The sequence below is a fragment of the Osmerus mordax genome, chromosome 8 (genome assembly GCF_038355195.1).
Source record: "Osmerus mordax isolate fOsmMor3 chromosome 8, fOsmMor3.pri, whole genome shotgun sequence".
Classification (NCBI taxonomy): domain Eukaryota; kingdom Metazoa; phylum Chordata; class Actinopteri; order Osmeriformes; family Osmeridae; genus Osmerus; species Osmerus mordax.
The window spans coordinates 9,788,546-9,808,623 of NC_090057.1; the positions used below are offsets into that span (position 1 = coordinate 9,788,546).

A 20,078-nucleotide genomic window follows, 5' to 3' on the forward strand; every position below is an offset into this window, starting at 1 on the left:
TCTCATTCAAAACATTCCGTGAAATAGGTTGTATCGAAAGAGGCAGCTTCTTATAGGCTACAGCGTGAGGATGGCTATATACGCACTTACCTGCCTTTATCTGCCAGTCTCACGGTCGAACCTGAATTGACACTGTCTATATTCTACCATCATTCTGTCATCTCGTGTAAGAATTTGGACTGGAAGAACTTGACACGTACCTGAATCCGCGAGACATATCGCGTGTCTTCCTCCGTCTTCTGTGCCGCGCGGTCCTTGGATATGATACTTGAGTTTGTATTGCTCCACCAGCGGACGTTTTTTCTCTCTCTCCTCCAGTGAGAGCACGAGAGCCCTTCACCCCTCCTTTTCGTCCTCTCTCCCTCTGCCACTTTTTCTCACCACATCTCAAAAACCGGGTCACATAAACTGCAGCTTTAATAGGCAGGCGTTTAAGAAGCACTACAGGTCACTTATTTATAGATTATCATTGTCATTTTTTCAGATAGGGGTTAATCAGCTTGATCCTTCATTGTGCCGCAATTGAGCATTGCGATGAACAGATAAGACATGTAAGATTAATGATATGACCAAAGAATCCCAATCCCGTGTAGCGGCATCCACGCTCAGGGGGTGTGAACACCCTCGTTTTTTTGTTGATGGTTGACGAGGTAACGTAGTGGTAGTCATCATTCAAGCACATTCCTTTACAGCAGTGATGAGAGGATTGAGAATCTCTCTGATTCATGCGGGTTGACGTCAAAGTACAGGGGCCCAGACGTGCCTGCGGACCTGCCGTGAGTCAGCCTCGAGAGTTCTCATTTAAAGAATTATCACGCGTTTTTAAATCCGAGTACCCCCAGTCTAAAATACTGAGTAATTGATGCATATATGTGGCTACCTAAACAAAATGGTAAACTATAGCGGCAGAATTTAGACTTTGTCAAAAACAACTAGAAGGACGGTATGGGGGGATAAACTATCAAACGATGTTTGGGAGAAATAGAAAAACGAATAGTTCACAAAGCCAGTTCCTTGCGTGCGGACCAGTGCAGGAAAGCAGCAGGCGTTCAATAAGTAGACAACCAACATACACTGCCTGCCATCTTACACGCACTCGAAATGTTCGTGTGAAATATGCATGTGTAAGAAAGCGAGGAAGAGAGATAGAGAAATACATGAAATAAAAGAGAGAAAGGTCCATTACATTGATTTGCTCTAATGGAAAGCTCCCATCAGCTCCATTTCAACCATTACCTCCCTCATTTGTCACACACACCGAGGAATAGTGAAATAGACGAGAAAGAGAGGGGGCGTCACTTGTTATGAATGGATGTCACAATATGTTACGACTGTACCCTTCTTGGTTTTTAGCATGGTGGTCAAAGTGCCTTTATTTGTCTGCACTAGCATGCAACAAGACAAGCGTTACGACCAGTCAAAACCTTGAGAAAATGTTTCAGAAGGACGTTTAAAGTCATCACAGTGACGTAGTGTGTCGTTGAAGATAATCACACCCGTATCAGACAAATTGCATTGTTGCACAGATTAATACAATATATTGGCCTGTCCCTACCGATATCTCTTTGTGTCCAAATCATGGTACTTAAATGTATTTACTTGACATGAACATAGGATATGACTGACTCAATCAGTAGGCTATTCATCTATCAACACCTCAGTATTTTTATCTATGAATACATATAACACATTTATTGCCTTAACTCATTGTCCCCCAAATTGAAAGTTTGGAATGAAGAACATTTCAGCACCATGGACAGCGTTACATGGGGTGCATTTTTAAGACTTATGCCGTATGCTTTTTATGTCCATCATGTTATCTCTGCAAAACGGAATAATGCAATTAAGGGTAGAATAGGCCTAACATTAACAGTTAAAACATCACATCCCTTTTCCCTATGACTATCACTACTTTAGAGTCCAACAAGCATAAACCGTATTGAGACCTGCTACTATTTTTTTTATAAATAATCGTTTTAGTGAAACAATCACGCCCTCGTGTGGTTAAAAACAGGAAAGATAACGTGAGAAAGAACAAGTGAAAGACAGGCCATATGGATGACGTGTTTCTCCGTTAACGATATGCATCCCAACGGGAGAATCCCACGCAGCAGCTACAGCAGATGAGCCCCAAACCCCAGGGCACGCCGATCTTCCCCCGCTGCTTGATATGGTCCAGAGTCGTGAGTCAGGTCCAGCGCTCCACATCACAAATAAACATTAGGCTATGGAGACGAACTCGCAAGCCCGGGGTCATGAGTCTGATGTTGATTCAGATTAACAGAGACATGTTTGAGAGACAGAGACGTAGTCTTGGATGCAGGCCTACAAGGTTTGGGGGGACAGTGCGAGGAGTTCATTCGCGGCCAAACTCTGCCTTGGGCTTGCAAAGTATCCCCTGAAAGCTAATCCATGACTGGCGTGCATGTTTTTCGAATTGATATGCGCTACAGAGAACCATCGTCAAGGAACAGATGGTCTGCCCAGTGCCCGGTAAAACGGCATATCTCTGTAAAGATGTAACTGACTTGCGGTGTTACCCCTTGGATAACTGTCACTTTCTTGAACCAAGCAATGGAAGAAAAAAAATCAAGTTGTCATAGATTGCTTTGCTGTCCTCCAGCCTTTGTATTCGTCTTGACAGATTGTGTGAATGTAAACTATTCTACATATTATTTGAACTAATGTACTAAAGACACTTTCAAATCTAACCCTGTCCTATATGTCTTCTACTAAATTACGTTTATGCAGATATTTAATTGTAGCATTAGTGTATTAAAATAATTTAACAACGTTTTTAACTTTAGGCTATCTTCTAAATGATCTCTAACAAAAATAGAATAGGCCTACTGATACAAAATCTGGTATGAAACCTCTTCAAACCTATTAGTCTGCTTGAGATAAGCCCTACTTGCTTGTGGCTATGCATTTAAATAGACACATACAATAGGCAACGTAATAACTCTTATGCTAGCCTTTGGCATTCCTTGGTTTAGTTCTATGGGTAACATACATTGTACTGGTTTGTTAGGAGTCAAATCAACATCCATATTTGTGAGGATTACGATTACCATGCTTAAACCAATCATCTCATGAGATCCAACACACTACTGTTCCTGTCTATGCTGTTGTGGTACATATAGGCTACTCTATGGTTTTCTCCCAGTGTTCCTGCCTCGTGAGGGAGCCAATGCTCCACATTGATTCCCCTCTCATAACATTTTTGAGTTTGTTTTTCACTTTATTAAGTAGGAGCCTACATAAAACACAAATGTTACCTAATACACAAACACAATCCAGTAACAGTTATCACATTTTGCGCTGATGTTGCCAGTGTTGTCATACCGCTGAGAGTCCAGGGTATTGCGTCAACAACACACGCATCTCAATTTGTTCTCCGTCCTCGCGGTCTTGCAAGACCGTTCCCCGCAAGGACGCTTTGCAAGAACGTTCTTCTCATGAACGCAAGTACGTTCTTAAAGTTCTTCGGATTGATAAACAGCCAATATGTCTATGGTAATGTCTTAGACATATTGCCCTAGCTTACACGCTCACAGCTGGTTGTCGCAAGGTATGACGTATTTAGCTGGTTGCGAGCGTGCACGAACCTCTGAGCGAGCAGCATGGCGAGCCACTCTACTGCGCAAGACCGGACGAGCCATAAGTTAAAATACAACGCGGTCCGTTTTTCTCGCTCTCGCTTGCCTGACTGCGCCACTGAGCACTTTTACATAGAAATGAACGGGGGGTTATGGAACATTTTTATGGTTTGATGTTGAACATTTAATTAGTACATTATGTGGTATTAATATTAACATAGAGAAAAAATATTGTATTTTTTATTTTGACAAAATATATAAACAAGAACCACCTTATCATGATAAACATTTTTGTTACTTGGTAAGTTTTATTTACACAAATGTAAATGGTCTGGAAGGATGCCTAATATCTTCAATTTCAAAGCGGATATACACATTTATTTTGAAACTGTATAAGGACTTTCAAGCCGGAAAGCTGTGAGAACTATGGACATCTACAAATTGAACTATTCCTCTTTATATTGACACCTATCATATACCTCTCTCTGTTCATCATGTGTTGATGTTTTGTTTGTTCTTTGAAAACAAATCGATAGGTCTCTGTATATATGAAACAATTTTGATCTTATTGTAAGGATGTAATAAAATAAATTAACGGGGGTGCCATCTTTAAAGAGCTCCTTTGCTTGGTCCATCATGGTTTGCACTAAACTAGAGGAGAGTCTCATGGGGTCACAAAATTAAAGCGGTGGAACGTTTAACTGCCTTCGGGTCACATGACCCAAAGGTTCATAACGAACCATCGTTGTGTTTACCCAATTTTACCCAATACAAAAACAAATAAAAATAATTTTCTTTTAACCTTCGCAATGTGGGGGGTCTGAGACAGCCCAACGGTTAAAAGAAAATGCTTCACTTTGTTTTTGTATGCGGTAAAGTTGTCGCAATACGACGGTGGGTCACAATGACTGATGGGTCAGAATGACCCGAAGATAACACAAGGGTTAAAAAAAGGACCTAAAATTACGCCCCAATTTTTTTTTTGTGAAAATGGGAAAAAGTAGCCTTGAACTGAAATCTGACTACGGATCAGTTTAAGTTACGTTAGGTTACATACGTATTAAAAAGATACATTTAAACTGATAATAAATGTTCTCTTAGTCCACTATACATTGTCCAATGGTAGCGACTGTGATCTTTCCTCGGAATCGGATCTTGTCGGTCAGACAGCAGTCCAATGACTGTAAGCAGCGGCCAGTCAGAGAAATACCACTAGAGGAGGTTGACGGAAAGGCAGAGATTGAATGTCTAGGAAAATATTTGGTAAACTCCATTTGTGATTTCAATGGATGCTGGACAAGAAGCAAGGTTGTAACATAATTTGCAGTGAGCGGTTGGATCAGATCAACGGCACGGTATGTAGCACCAGCTAGCTAGGTAAACAAAAAAGGAAAAAGTTCTGTCTAGCTTGGTAGCTAGTTTGCTAGCGAGTAGAGTTCTTGATGGGACATCTGAGACAGAGTTCTGTCGTCATTTATGATGCGACACGGTTAGAATCATGTAAGCAAGAGTATATTGGTTCTTAGCTACGATTGCTGGTTAAAATAAATACTATCTTTAAAACCATTTGCTTTTTTCCCCATAGTGACAGCAATTCACCGATTAGCATACAGCCAGCTCTAGATATTCGAACTACGTTTATTAGATCGCTAGCATTAACGATAGACTAGTGTGTATGGCTTGTTCGCAGGCTTAGCTAACTAAGCGTTAGCCTTCTTTCTTAGACTATGTTATTTGCTGGTTGACAAGATGGATAGGTAGCCCAAGTGAGCCTAAATCCTCGTTTCCTGGAGTTGTCAACCAATTTATCTCTTGCTTTTGATAAATGATTGCATTACTATATTATTTAGCACAGTAAAACAAACTCCCGTCTAATCAAATTGTTGATGCAATAATTGATGCTATGTGCATGCTATGCTGTACGCATGTAGCTTACCAATTCACACACTATCAATGAATATATTACCTTTAAATCGAAGAAGTAGTAGACTACCCAAGTAGTATTTAATGGTGTGTACTATTCCGTTTTAACAAGAATCAATAGAAGAGGTTAACATACATTGTTTGTGTTTTGTAGTGCGGTGGTCCAACCACTTAAACACTTCGCTCCCCCTGAAGATGGAGCAGCAGCATGCCCACTGTGTGACCTGTGTGAGCCAGAGGTGCATGACCAGACCTGAGCGAGGGATTTCCTGTGACCTTGTAACCTGCTCCCTGGTCTGCGGGGCTTCCTTCCACGCATGCAAGGGGAGCGAGCACCGCCTCCTCTGCCCCCTGGAGAGGGTGCCCTGCCTCAACAGCGGCTTCGGATGCCCCGCCACATTGATACGCCACCGGATGCCGGCACACTTGGAAGTGTGTCCTGCCGGTGTGGTATGCTGCACCATGGAGTGGAACAGGTGGCCCGTGAGCTGCCTGGATTACACCTCCTATGAGAGCCTGAGTCGAGGCGTGGAGGAAGTGGAGCAGCTGGACATGGCGCTTGCTCTGCAGGACCAGCGCACCCTGCTTGAGTCCCTTAAGGTAGTTGCCATGGCGCCCACCATTGAGAGAAATCCGCCGGTCGCAGAGAGCAAGAGGGACAGTTTATCAGACTCAGTCGAACCCGTGGCTACCTCAGTGGCTTGTCCCCCCATGGCATCAACTACTGAACCTTGCTCCTCCCTGGCCTTGCCATCAGTGTTGCCGCCAACCTCGGCAAAAGATAAAATTGCTAACGGGATTAACGGTTTGAACGAGGAGCAGTACAGCAAACTGTACGAGGCCACAGTGGAGACGGCAAGAAGTCTGGCAGCAGCGTTGGATGTCCTTAGCAGTGCTAGCACCTCGGACAACAACAAATTGGAATGTGTCAACGAAGCAGCAGTGGTCCAGCACAGTGAGGGCAGCGACGGGGCTGTGGAACTTTCCAACGGCCTGGAGTCTAAAGCCCCCGTAACTGAGGGAGTGGGTGTGAAGGAGTGCTACGGTCAGCTCCACCAGGCCACGGTGCAGCTGAGGAGAAGTCTGGTCTCAGCGCTGGGCGTGCTGGGCAACACGGTGAAAGACACAGACCCAATTAACAGAGCCCTGTCTGACTTGAGGGTGGAGCCGAGCTGCAGCTCCCACCAATTAAAGTCCGTGGACCCCACTGATGTGGGGTCCACTGTGTATGTGAAAGATGGCATGGCAGGGCTAATCCCAGTAGTCAGTGGAGCCGTCAGCCACGCTGCTGTTGTGGAGGCCACCGATCGACTGCCAGAGCTTTCAGGTCAGGCCATGGAGCTTTCTGCTGAGGTCAGGGACAAGCAGAGTCTATGCAATGGTTGTTTGGATGGGAACCGGACGGAGAACAGGGCAGAGTGCCACGCCTCAGACGCAGCAGATAATCCACAGGAAGGACCTAGCGGGTCCTCTTTAGAGCCAATCTGTTCAGCTGTGGTGCAAGATGGAGGCAACTCTGTTCTTGCGCCTCCACTGCTCTCTGCTCCTCGTCAGGAGCCACAGCCTCACTCAGTCCTGCCTCTAGCACCTCCCCTGCAGGTGCAGCAGGAGATTGCACAGAGGGCGGGGCATGTGGTCTTGGAGGACAGGGGGGCTGAACGCAAGTTCCAGAACCACCAGTTGCTCCGAGGTCTAGGCCAGTATACCCTGTGTAATGGGCGGAGAAGTCTGTTCTCTGACCGGTCGCTGTATAGGTATAGACCCAAAATGGAGGACAAGGCAGTGGATACATCCGACCTGGAGCAGGAAGAGGACCCGATGGGCCTTGGGGAGATTGACCTGATCACTGCGGCCCTCCTGTTCTGTCTGGAAGAGTCCCGAGAGTGCCGCCGGATCTCCGACACGGTCTACGTAGACGGCTTCCACGTCGACTTCGGCACGCAAACCTTCACCTTCCCCGCTGCCATCCTGGTGACCAGCACGAGGGTAGGCGATGTAGCATCGGCGTCCGCCTGCGACCACGCCGCCCCCCAGCTCTCCTACCCCAGCCCCTTCCGTACACTCCGCCTTGACCTAGTCCTGGAGGAGGTCCCTCAGATCCGGAACATTCCCTCCAACCGCTTCCAGCACATGTTCTCCTTTGTGTGCGGCCAGCTGTTCCGCAGGGACGAATACTCGTCCCACTTCAAGAACGTCCACGAGGACATCCATGCAGGCCTCAACGGGTGGATGGAGCACCGGTGCCCGCTAGCGTACTACGGCTGCACCTACTCCCAGCGCAGGCTGTGCCCTTCCGCGCAAGGGTCAAAGGTCATCCACGACCGGAACCTCAGGTCGTTCGGCGTGCAGCCGGGCCCAGACGACGAACATGTGAACGTGTCTCAGGTGGACCAGTTCAGCGGGCTCCCCTTCGAGATCCTGCGGCATGTGGCTGGTTTCCTGGACGGCTTCAGCCTGTGCCAGCTGTCCGTGGTGTCGCGGACCATGAGGGACGTTTGTTCCAGCCTGCTCCAGTCCAGAGGCATCGTGGAGCTCCGCTGGGAGAGGAAGCACTACCCAAACACCAATGGCTCCTTCTCATGGCAGATAAAGGACAAGGTAAGACACATGCATGTATGGATCGCTACACATTTGTAAACATGAACAACAATTTAAAGTGTTTGCTGACGTTAAATCATCTCTTTTGTCAATGCCTGGCCGTCTCTGCAGGTGTGGAGATTCAGCACGGCCTTTAGCCCGGTCAGCGAATGGCGCTTCGCCAAGGTCCCTAGCATGTCCGACCACCTTGGAAAGTGTCGCTACAACACAGTGGAACGCAAGACCGAGGCCTTCCCGCTGCCTTCTATGTGCACCGCACGTCCCTGTCCTGTGCACGGCCGTGGCCTCCTCGAAATCCTGAAACTGCACCAGGAGCAACACCAGACCTAACCAATACCTAACCTCTCTTAAATGCACCACAGTCACTGTGTCATTGAATACCATCGTTTTGTTGTTGTTGTTAGCTTTATTTTTGATATCGTAAAGGACCGTTCTGTGTCGTATGGATGTGGGTGGAGAAGAGCCTTAATGTAAGAAATAACACTTGACATGTTTGGTATGGTTATAGCGGGTAGCACATTCACCTGCAGTTTAACCATAGGAGGAGCAAAATAAGTACACTATAACATTTATTTGCATGGTGTGGTGTGAAAATTGTCCCCCTATATTTTCGTAACGTGATTTTATAGGAGAAAGAAACATGTACATAGCAGTTTTATATTCCAATTCACTGCGAGAGACTTGTCAAATCTGAAATCATCGGATGTCTTGGTTGCGTCCTGCCTTTTCGGTCATAGTCGCGGAATAAGCAAGTTGTTTACCATATTGCATCATTTTTGCATAACAGAAGTTATGATCGCACTTTAATCAGATTTGCTAATCCCAGGTCAATCTTATACCCATGTTCAGTTAACCAAACTTCCTCCGTGTAATGCCTTTATTGGGGTCATGAAATGCAACGGTTGTCGGTGGGTTCTTGGTGGATTGAACAAGTGTAAACAAACCAAGTCCAAAATAAAAACTAGCATGAAAATATCCCAACAATGCATGTAGTTTTACTGTTTAATTAAAAGTCTTTACCACAGGTGCCAGCTCTGCAAAGATTCACTATTCACTAGAGTGGCTATAACTATGATATACTGTATGCAAAAAGACAGCAATAACTGTAAGAGGTGCACATGCTTAAAAACCCTTAGTGGGTTTGGTTTTTTGAAAATACAATGTTTTAAACATAGATTAGTATTTGATTAGAGTAAGTCCTGTTTTAAAGGTTATTTCTGGAACAATACCTTTTAGCATAGACACATTACTGTACAGGTTAAATTCGAGACTGGTATTCAAAAGCATGATAGCAGATCTCTTAAGGAAACTGAACATGGATCTGCGTCCATGCTGGATCATAGTGGCAGGAAGGCAGGTCATTAATATGAGTACAAGTTGGGTTTGTGCATGAATATATGTCAACTTGACCCTAGTGAGTATCACAGGTTATATGATATATATCTGCTAGTTTTGAACTCACCTGGTATTCTTGGTAAACTCCATCTCTGCTATTTTGGAAACAGAAAAAGGTAATCCTGCAGGCAGAGCTGATATATCACTTGCAAAGTTCATCTGGGACAGCCCTTCAGTATACACAACTCACCTGGGAGATATAACATGCATTTATACACACATACACACAATCATACACAGTATACACACATTCATAGCCACATACATCCTTGTTGAAACTGTCATGTGACATGTCATGTGACATGTAGACATTTATAGTGGAGCAGCCCCTTAGGAAGACTAACTGGTAGAGGTTTCTTTGCTGATCCAGCTCCTTTTTTCTCTGGCCAATCAGAAGAGGGAGTTCATCCTCAAAGCTCTTAGTAGCTGTAATGAATTACAGTAGCAAGAGAAAAATATGCCAGTGTTACTGCCAGCTATGGGATATTCAAGCATGACACAATGTCTGTCATGACAAACAAATCTTTCCATACATGTTTGTAGAAACGTTGCTCATAAATCAGTTTGAAGAACTAGCATGTCGCATTTACTGATGCAGACTCTGGGCCCACCTTTGCCCCCCCTGAGCTTCACAACCTCCCCCCTGGAAATCCATCTGTAACAGGGGAACAGGATGACATCCTCCTGTGGGGTCGTCACGACAATCTTGGAGCAGAACCAACGGTATTCAGGCATGAAAAGGAACTGTTCTTTCTCCAGCTTGACCAGGAGGGGGCGTCCCAGGGAGGAGGCACTGGTGACAGTGTAGCTGCTTGTCTGTAGATGAATGACAGCGTTTTTCCATATTTGGTCCAACTGTACATCAGCAGCAAATAAGTCACTTGAAATTTGGACCCTTAAATAGGTAGTGACATGCAAAAACGTTCCACATGTAAAGCATTTCAGTTAATCACTGAGTCAGATGGCTGAGCGGTTAGGCAATCGGGCTATTAATCAGAAGGTTGCCGGTTCGTGCCAAAATGACATTGTGTTCTTGGGCAAGGCACTTCACCCTACTTGCCTCGGGGGAATGTCCCTGTACTTACTGTAAGTCGCTCTGGATAAGAGCGTCTGCTAAATGTAAATGTAAATCAGCTGTCCAATGCAAGATAGTTAAATTGAGCTGCTCACAGGGTTGGAGGAGTCTAGTGTTCAACTGCTTTTGACCTGAAACATGCTTGTTGTAGTTAGTTTTATTTTTTTGTGCCATAAAGGACAGTTTTGTGTTGTTCAGTATAGTTTAGTTTCCTCATTGTTGCCTCTGGTTCCTTACCTTCTGAAACATTAAGTCTAGTCCTGAGTTTACTGGCTCACTCTCTCCCTCAGAGCCAATCAGCTTGATGTGTACATTGTCATAGCTGCCAGCAAGGAACATGTCACCTGTGGTCACCACTACTTTGTAACTAGCCATGGGGAAGTTACACACTTAAAATAAGAGAGATAATACAAATGAAAATATATTGAATGCTTTGCCCATTATTTTTCCTGACAGATATAGACTTCTAGGGTATGCTAGTATTAGCTGGTCCTTAATTTTGTCATACCACCATACAATCGTCTTGATGACAATACCATTCAAACATAATACAAGCAAACACTTCTACAGCTGGATTCCTTGCACAGTGTTACCATATTATTAATTTTCCTGGACACAGATCATCAGATACATCAGGCCCAACTTGGATTAAAGCAACCTTTCAACAGACTAACTTGAATGTTTTGAACATACCTGCAAAAACACAGTTTCTGATCACCTCCGTCTTGTTCAGTCATGCACTCCTGAATGGGGACAGAAAGCCTTGGTCCAGTAGACAGCCTGGGCTGTGTTTACACAAGGATATATGATGTACAATGCAGCAAACGGAAGCCATGCAAATGTTGGTCACAGTAAATGCACCATTGTACCATCAATTAATGGAACCATTATCTACCAAACGTTTTCGGAATATATTAGGGGAGAGTGGGGTGATTTGTGCCAGTGGGGAAGTTGTGCCACCCTCTGTTTCTAGGGAACCATAGAAGAAGACATTGGTCATGTGACCACACATTTTTGAAGAGTGAGTCATTTAACTCATCCTGCAAAGAAGAGAGCCTCATTGCATGAGAGGTAAGCACATTTAAGTTCAAAAAACAGTTTTTTTCCTTCCAAAGTAAAATTTCTATGATCAAGGTTTTTTGATTGTTGTGTCTGAACAGTTATAAACAAGTTTGAAAACATTTCACGCATGTTTTAGTGCTTTGGTAAGCTACACAATGAGTATATATATATATAGCTGCACTGCTGGATGATGCATTTTTTCCAAAAACGTGGGATTGGGGTGATTTGTGCCAAAGGGCCTGGGTTAAGTTGTGCCAGGTGGTGACAAGGATCTGTCTGCTGGGGACTTTGTCATTGTGAACTTTGCAGGCAAAACCAAATCATACAACTACGTTGGATTGGTTGAGAAGGTTGGTGGTGCCGACATCAGTGCAAAGTTTCTAAAGCGAAGTAGTAAGAGGTCTGTGGATGGAAAGCCCATCTTCACTTTCAAAGAAAATGATGGAGTCATTCCTAGAGAAGATGTGCATAAGAAACTACCCACACCACAAAAACTTGGTGGTACAGCCAGAAGGGAACATAATGTATATTCCCCTGTAGCATTGACAAGTGTGATGTTATGTAGTAGGCCAGATCTGTGAAGAGAATTGCAGTCAATTTGGTCTTCATTTGAATTTAATTTTATCCTGAACTGCTTTTTTTTCCATTTGAACTCAACGTTGTTCTGATGTGTTCATGAAGCCCTAGGCCTTGTTTAACAAAATTGACCTTTGATGTGCTCATGTGGCGCAATAGGCTTGTAGAAAATCGTCCTTTGATGTTGTAAAATATCTTTAAATAAACCTTAAATTAGTAATTTTGTATTGAATTTGTCTAGCTTTTATATAGCATCACAGTTTCTGAGATGAAAATATACTGTTTTACTTCAATGGTACAATTTACCACAATGTATTCTTTCTAAAGGCACAACTTACCCCGCACTGGGGGCAAGTTGTGCCACGAGACCACTTTTTTTTCAGAAAGCTATATTTCTTCAATATTACATTTCAGATCTAAAGTGATTGATCCCAGGGATGCACCACATCCTGAAATATATGTACATATTTTAGTTGGAAGCACCCCACTCTCCCCTACCATGAATATTACTGAGTGTGAAAAACCAGTTTCACATGTTTCAAGTAATGCAAGAAGCATTCAATTTGATGATTAACAGGTTTTACAAGTGGATGACCCATCATGTTGAATACGAGACACCAATTCAAATATTATACTAATAATCCCGCTGGAAGCTAAAAAGTCATTATCAGAGTTATTATCTTGTATGCCTTTCAAATACACTTTTATGACAGTAAAAGTAAGGATACTATCATATGAAATCAGATGATGCCCTTCAACTTCAGGTGTAATGCAAAACCTTCCAGTCCTACTAAACATTTGTCATTATGCTACAGTGTCAGGCTCTACACCCTTTCAAAGTCTACTTAGACGTGCAGAACATAAATTGCCTCTAGTGGGTGCTACAGACACCAGATCCAAAACTAAAATTGTTTGACAAAATCACTCATATCGTTATACTATTCTCAATATGTGTAGGGTTCAAGTAGATGTAGGGCAGTTTAAGCTTTGAGTTCCTTGTATTGATGAACTCGCTCAGGAAGGACAACTCGGTCTGCAGTTGCTTCTTCATCTTCTTGGGAGAAGCTTCATCAAAGTATTCATCTGGGTATGTTCCAAGGGGAACCTGAAGAAGGACAAAAAAAATTAATGTTGATGAGAATTATGGAATGGACAGAGATAAGTTCTGAATTCACTCAATGAAACGCTGCGCCTATCTAAATCTATAGGCTTACTCACAAAGTCATCAAATTTCTTGCTAAGCAACCACTCTGTGGCCATGTTGTTGACTGAGGTGCCAACATTTGGTAGAGTCTTCAAGATGGAGTCCATGCCAGACCTCCCTTTCGTGGTCGGAGGAGGGTTGTTCAGAAACAAGGGGTTGTTGGCAATCCAACTGCAGTAGTCAAACTACTAGGCATACAATAAAGAAAATGAAAACAACATTGGAATGCATGTCATTTAGGTTGTAGATAGGGAAATGGTAATGGTATAATAGAGATAGATATAGAGATAGAGATAGAGATATATCTAAGAGCTTATTGACTATTTGAATGTCACCTGTCCCATGTTAAGAGCATTATGTTGAGCGGAGACAAGGAAGATGATCATTGTAATGAACTTGACCAGCTCGCCCACTGTATGAAACGATTCAGGGATTCCTGGAAATACCAGAGCAGTCAGTGTCACTGAAACATGTCACGTTCAACAATTCCTTCAGAGCCATTTGCCATCATTAAGCTGAGTACCTGACTTGCTGTTTCCCAGAAAACCATAGAGGAAGATCTCTTTAATCCAGTCTTGGAGCTCCGAGTCCCTGGACACCTCACTGTCAGAGGGGTAGTAGTACTCCACCATCCCCTTGACAAAGCTATAAAACAAAACACAACACAGAGAATATACCTTCAGAGTTTGAGTTCAGTTTGAAGTCAATTCAAAAACAGCTGAACAGTGTTGTGCTACCTGTTGATGACCTTCCACAGCTTCAGGCCGTCGTCCCTGTAGTAGTAGTGGGGGATGAACTCCATTCCTCGTGCAGTGATGTCCTCCGGCAGACAGAGGGAGCTGTAAATTAAATCCGACAGTGACCTCTTCAAAAGTTCTTTCAGACCATTTCCGTCTATCAAACCCTGAAGAAACAAACACACAAGTCAGAACACTAAACTCTTGTGGAAAACTAAACACAATAACCTGGATCAACCATAATCTAGTTATGTTGAACTCTCACTTGTCACACTGATATAAGGGAAATGTAAACTTATGAATGGCAATGTACGTTTGTCAGGGGTCCATCTGGACTGATTAGTTGTTTACGACCAAGGACATTTATCTGCAGAGTGTAACGAAAGTGTGGTGTCAGCATCTGGAATGCAAACAAGAAAAATACAGAGAGAAGAAAAGTGAATACATTGTGTTATAAAAAAAATCCACTAAGACAATTGTTACCGCCTACTTTGTTTTAATCAATATCACCATTTACATGTTTTTACCCATGAATCAATGCGTACAACTATTTTACACAAAATGTACCTTGTAAATGGGGTGTATCACAGGAAAGTTCCGAAAGGTTGCCATTGCAAAGACCTCTCCCAGCAGGTGGGTGTTCAGTAGATGGTGAGTAATCTGATAGTCATTGAAGTCTGCACATCTCAAATATAACTTGGCTAGCAGCCAGTCATGCTCTGAGTCGCTAGGCAGAAAGATGGGGCAATGCTCCGAAGGTACTTGTCCCAGCTGTGAGTGAAATGAGAATGGTCAACAAACAAAGAGGTTCATGTCTATTATACAGGCTAACATCTTTTGGGCATTAATGTACCTGGATGGCAATGGGCAGCAATTTGTCCTCTGGGTTCTTGTAGAAAAGACAGAATCCTGGAGTCAGAGGAAGAGGTTCACCATTGACAACCCTGGTTGGCAAACCCTCTAGTTTCTTATAGTCACAAATGAATATGTTCCCTTCCTGTGGGCAAAACCAAACGTATTATCTTAACTGCACTGTTATGGAAGAAATGACAACTCAGTTTTCGTATCTCAGATCCACATTAACAATTTAAACTCAGACCTTGGTCTCTCTGGCTAGAGAGCTTCCAGACTCCAGGAAGGGCTGTACCATCTCATCAGTGACAGGGAAGTTGGGGGGAAGTTTGGAGCAGCATTGGATCACATTGGGGTTGGTTCCGTTAAGATACTGGGACCCAAAGAATTCATCATCTTTCCAATGCTCATAGACGTACTCTAGAAGGAACATTTTAATTGTCATTTAATATATAAAATACATTGGGGGAATTACAAAGAGGATTACAACAGACAATATGAAAGCCCTCTTTGACATATATTGTATTCCTGCAAAAGAAGCATAAAAGCACAAAAGAGCATTTGTTCAAGAGGATTTGTTCATCTACCTGCTATGGGTGTCCTCTTGCACCAGAAGACCTTCTTCATGTCCTCCAAGGTTTTCCAGTGCTCAGTGGAGGATGCAAGACCCTTAAGGTTGAGCTCAGCCAAACTGGAGAGGAAATTGGACAACAGGAAATCGGTAAGAGGTTAAAAAAGAAATCGATTAAAACTCTGAATCCTGAAAGGTTATTTTGTACTTAACTGTGTGTCTATCAAAAAAAATATATATTTTCAGCATTAAAATTACATTGTATTTCCAATAACAATGTACACAATATACAAGTATACTGTGTGTGTGTGTGTGTGTGTGTGTGTGTGTGTGTACACACAAATATTGCACTACATACAGTACCAGTCAAAGGTTTGGACACATGGAAAATGTGTCCAAACTTTTGACTGGTACTGTACAGGCATACCAATACGTGTGTTGTGTATATTCCACAACATGTCTTACTCAGTACCTCAATCATTAACATACAATGCACAGTACTTGTCAATCTGGGGTGATTCAACAGCAACTCACGCCATGGATTTGGTGTAGATGAACTCCGCACGTTTAGAGAAGGAAAATTGGACTTCAGAAGGGAGGGAATAGGGGTCAGTGATGCTGATAATGTAAGGCACTCCCTTTGCATATTCAGCCCACCTAAATATAGAAACAAGAGAATGCAAATACACAGGTTCTGAAACACAGCAAAACATTTCAATGAGTAATTCATCACAATGAATTAGGAAACTAGTTACTTTAGCCAGTTTTCTAAAGAAGTAAATGGACTTATTTTTACTTTATTGATTTATAGTTTCAAAGGGTTTCCTTTGGAGAGGAAATGTTGGGAGGCTAACTAGTAGCAAGACAATATAAAGTGGATACATTACAGATGCAGCTAATTGTATCTGCTATCAATAATAATGTGCATTGGCCTGATCACAGAGCAAGTAAAATGACACAAAAATCACTCACTTGAACAGTTGCTTATGAAGCTCCACCTCCTGTTTCCTGTGCTTAACCATTAAAGGAAGCTCATCCTCAAAAACCTTGGTGGCTGAAAGGTAGTGAAAAGACTTGCATCATTTACATACATTATTAAATAAATGCAATGTTTATTTACAAGATTTCATGAATAACTGAAGGCTTATATTTGTTTGACAAATACAAATTCCAGATTTACCTTGCCCCCCCCTGAGCTCTACAACCTCCCCCCTGGAAATCCATCTGTAACAGGGGAACAGTATGACATCACCCTCCGGGGTTGTAACGACGATCTTGGAGCAGAACCACTCGTTTTCAGGCAAGTAAAGGAGCTGTTCTTTTTCCAGCTTGACCAGGAGGGGGCGCCCCAGAGACGAGGTGCTGGTGACACTGTAGCTGCTTGTCTGACATACAAGATGGACAATTGTCATTGAATAATAATATTTAAATGAATGATAATTATAAGTGAGCAGGATGCCATGTCTCTGAGAGGCTGTTACTTGCATGTCCCAATGCAAACATCTCCTTCTGACAGATACTGGAGTGGTAGGATCAAGACCCCACCCCTAGTTCCTCATCTTGAAGCAAATGCCTCGATGGATTGGAAGTATTGCATTTCAGTTTTGGCTTGTTCCGGTTATTTTATTTGATAAGCTCAAGTCAAAAAATCCACAATTGTTATAAATGGAATATATATCTTTGGCCAAATTGTGTTGATTTTGAAACGTCTTGCTTATGTCAAAAACACAGACATGATGAAGCCCGAAGTTCAACATGGTGCAGACAGTATCTTGGTTTAATAGCCTAGGTCTATGGGTAGGATGTTGGAGTTTTGGTAATTTTAATACGGTTCCACTAGCGGAAATGCTTGCAATTACTAGCAAACAGAATATGACTTCTTATAATAGGCTAGTGTCTACAGTATTTATAGCTTAGGCCTACTTGGCAGAACACAAGGTATGTAGGCTACATTCATTAACCTAGCCTGGTTTCCTATTGCACACAGTATTTTCAAATACTTTTTCAAGTTCATACAGCTTGAGACACTGGCCCTCATTTATCAATCTAACATAGTAACCAGCAGAAATTAGTGTGCAGGAATGATCTTCTATATAAAATATATGGATTTTGAATGGATCATAGGTTTTTAACTTACCTGCCCAGTTTGGAAATCCAGACCATAGTTGTCCAGGTGTGTGCGGTTACTCTGCCCGTCTGTTCCAATCAGTGTGACATATATATAGTCAGATGTCTCTGACAGCACCCACTCACCAGTAGTCACCTCTACTTTGTACTCGGCCATGACAATTTGGTATAAAAATCACTAGAACAGATGAGAAAAAACCTTACTGTACAAGTTCATGGATTCCAGGGTATTAATTTCAGCCTGTGTCTTTAAACATCCTGCATCCCAATACATGAAAACAGAACCTACCGTTAACACCTGTTCAGATTTAGCTTGCTTTTGCTTTTTCTCTTGACGAGAGCTTTATATATTTGTACAACTCCTCCCCTTTAAGAATAACAATTGAGTTGTAAAACAGGTCACATCCAGCAGGATTTTATGCAAATGATCACTTATCCCTGTGGTCAAAGAGATGACCAGTTTCACCCTGCCTTTAGTTGTCTGTTTAAATGAAGAATGAAGTTTGGAATGAAGTTTTACTTCAAGCCTACCTGATTAATTAATCAAATGTATTTCACCTGTTGCTTGTTTGAATCAGAATCAGAATGAGAATGGGATTTATTCGCCATGAAAGTTTGCACAGACAAGGAATTTGCTTTGGCAGGAAGGTGCATACAATAAACATATAGGGACCTCAAATTTAAATATGTGGACTATCTATACTAAGGGTACATAAACTAGCAGTACTAAGTGGGATTAGAATTGAATTAAATATACAATAAAATAAAATAAAATATAAGTTGCCGTAAATTACAATATAAAAATACAAAAATACAAATATTACAAAAAATACAAATGTACAAGATACAATTTTGTAATGCAGTGCAAAAAGCAGTGTGTTTTAAGCAGGAAGTCAGTGTGGTCCCTTGGCCTTGTTGAAGAGGCCAACAGCGGAAGGGAAGAAACTCTTTTTGTGGCGTGAGGTATTGGTACTGATGGACCGCAGCCTTCTGCCAGAGGGGAGTGACTGAAACAGGGAGTGACCAGGGTGGGAGGAGTCGGCCACAATCTTCCTCGCTCACCTCAGGGTCCTCGAGGTGTGCAGGTCCTCGAGGGTAGGCAGATTGCAGCCAATCACCTTCTCAGCAGTGTGGATGATACACTGCAGCCTGCTATTGTCCTTGGCAATGGCAGCAGCGTACCAGACGGTGATGTTTGCTATTTAAACCCCAGTGTTTCCTAGTTTCTTTTCAAAGTTTACTCTTTTTTTAAACAGTCTGTCTGAGCCTTCTTCTATATAGTTTTGGCCGTTCTGTGCATTGACCATTTGCCTGTCTTCTGATTATGATTTTGAATGACCTATATTGCCCTGTCTGCCTGTGTATCAACCTCTGCCTGTTCCTGGACTACCCTGTTCTACAATAAACCCTCTGCACCTGGATCCTGAGTCTGGTCTGGTTACACACCTAGGATGGCCTGAAGTGTTCTGTCTTCTCCTGGAGATCTCATCTTCTGCAGGCTCATTCTTTAATCTATACTGTAATTCCAGACTCTCTGTGTCTGTCTTTGTGTGTGTGCACGTTTTATAGTGGTAATTTTGTCAAAGATAAGCTTGAGAAGCGAGCACTGTGCAAAGTTGTAATTTTGCAGGTGTCCATGTGTCCAGGACGTGCGGTGCCACACGGTTAGATGTTGTTTGGATGAGCTCATTTTCTAAAGAAAAGACCTTTGCCAAAAGGTTACATATGTGTTGCCCAGGACCACCAGCAACCCTATACCCAGCATATACAGACCTGCCATAGCAACTAAACCCCCACTCTCATAATTGTTTTTATCATATGCATAAATGACCAGAGGATGTGAAGGCTGAACAAGTAGTTTCAGTTTTTATAGAATTTCAACTGTGATCTGACAAATGTGGGCACAAAAGCAACTGAGTAAAACTGCATCGGCCTCACTTTAAGATTAATATGGATTCCATCGAAATGGGAATCTTTTTTTCTCTTCATACTTGTGTACACAAATCAAAAATATTCCTGTTACAACTCCAGCCCTACGTGTGACAAAAATATTTTTGCTTATCAACCAGCTGATTATAAAAATATAAATGTTCAGACGGGTGGCTCTTTAAGAAGAGGGTTGGACTGTCATGACCTAGTCCTAGAGGGAAGAAAAGTCTGACCAATAGACTTACTGAAGGATAATTTCTTTCATTCTTGTTATTTTCCATGTCTCTGAATATCCAAATTTATCTGAAGGATTTGTCACATACTAAAAACTTAATATATTGCAAGTGATGAGACCAGAAGGTTAACTGGAAAGTTAATAGGCACCAGAACTTACTAAACATGTTACACCAGATGCTCCCAACAGTTTCAG

At 42.6% G+C, this 20,078-nt stretch overlaps 2 protein-coding genes across 3 annotated transcripts; one reads left to right on the forward strand and one right to left on the reverse strand.

The window, feature by feature from the left end:
• Nucleotides 1-4,824: 4,824 nt before the first annotated feature.
• Nucleotides 4,825-9,132, forward strand: LOC136948141 (F-box only protein 30-like). Of its 2 annotated transcripts, none has more exons than XM_067242462.1 (3): nt 4,825-4,954; nt 5,677-8,120; nt 8,232-9,132. In XM_067242462.1, exons 2-3 carry the CDS (start codon nt 5,718-5,720, stop codon nt 8,448-8,450), a joined length of 2,622 nt encoding a protein of 873 aa, XP_067098563.1. In that variant the 5' UTR covers nt 4,825-4,954; nt 5,677-5,717; the 3' UTR covers nt 8,451-9,132. The 2 variants fall into 2 exon arrangements, with proteins under 2 accessions (XP_067098563.1, XP_067098562.1); XM_067242461.1 differs by lacking the exon at nt 4,825-4,954 and adding an exon at nt 5,042-5,099.
• Nucleotides 9,133-12,733: 3,601 nt separating this feature from the next.
• On the reverse strand, nt 12,734-18,104 carry LOC136947780 (hydroperoxide isomerase ALOXE3-like). The gene is made up of 15 exons (XM_067241977.1): nt 18,009-18,104; nt 17,730-17,897; nt 16,773-16,977; nt 16,565-16,646; nt 16,127-16,249; nt 15,609-15,712; nt 15,269-15,441; nt 15,023-15,166; nt 14,737-14,940; nt 14,483-14,569; nt 14,170-14,336; nt 13,956-14,077; nt 13,768-13,868; nt 13,447-13,617; nt 12,734-13,333 (listed from the first exon to the last, which is right to left on the reverse strand). The coding sequence occupies exons 2-15, from the start codon at nt 17,874-17,876 to the stop codon at nt 13,154-13,156; spliced, it is 2,010 nt and encodes a 669-aa protein (XP_067098078.1). The 5' UTR covers nt 17,877-17,897; nt 18,009-18,104; the 3' UTR covers nt 12,734-13,153.
• Nucleotides 18,105-20,078: the final 1,974 nt, after the last annotated feature.

Coding starts and splice junctions, on each gene's coding strand:
- LOC136948141 (XM_067242461.1), top strand. CDS start 5,042: ATGGGACATCTGAGACAGAGTTCTGTCGTCATTTATGATGCGACACGG. Junction 5,100..5,676: donor TGCGACACGGTTAGAATCAT/GTAAGCAAGAGT, acceptor TGTGTTTTGTAG/TGCGGTGGTCCAACCACTTA. Junction 8,121..8,231: donor CATGGCAGATAAAGGACAAG/GTAAGACACATG, acceptor CCGTCTCTGCAG/GTGTGGAGATTCAGCACGGC.
- LOC136947780 (XM_067241977.1), bottom strand. CDS start 17,876: ATGGCCGAGTACAAAGTAGAGGTGACTACTGGTGAGTGGGTGCTGTCA. Junction 16,647..16,772: donor AGAGCTCAGGGGGGGGCAAG/GTAAATCTGGAA, acceptor ACTACCTTTCAG/CCACCAAGGTTTTTGAGGAT. Junction 15,167..15,268: donor CTCTAGCCAGAGAGACCAAG/GTCTGAGTTTAA, acceptor TTTTGCCCACAG/GAAGGGAACATATTCATTTG.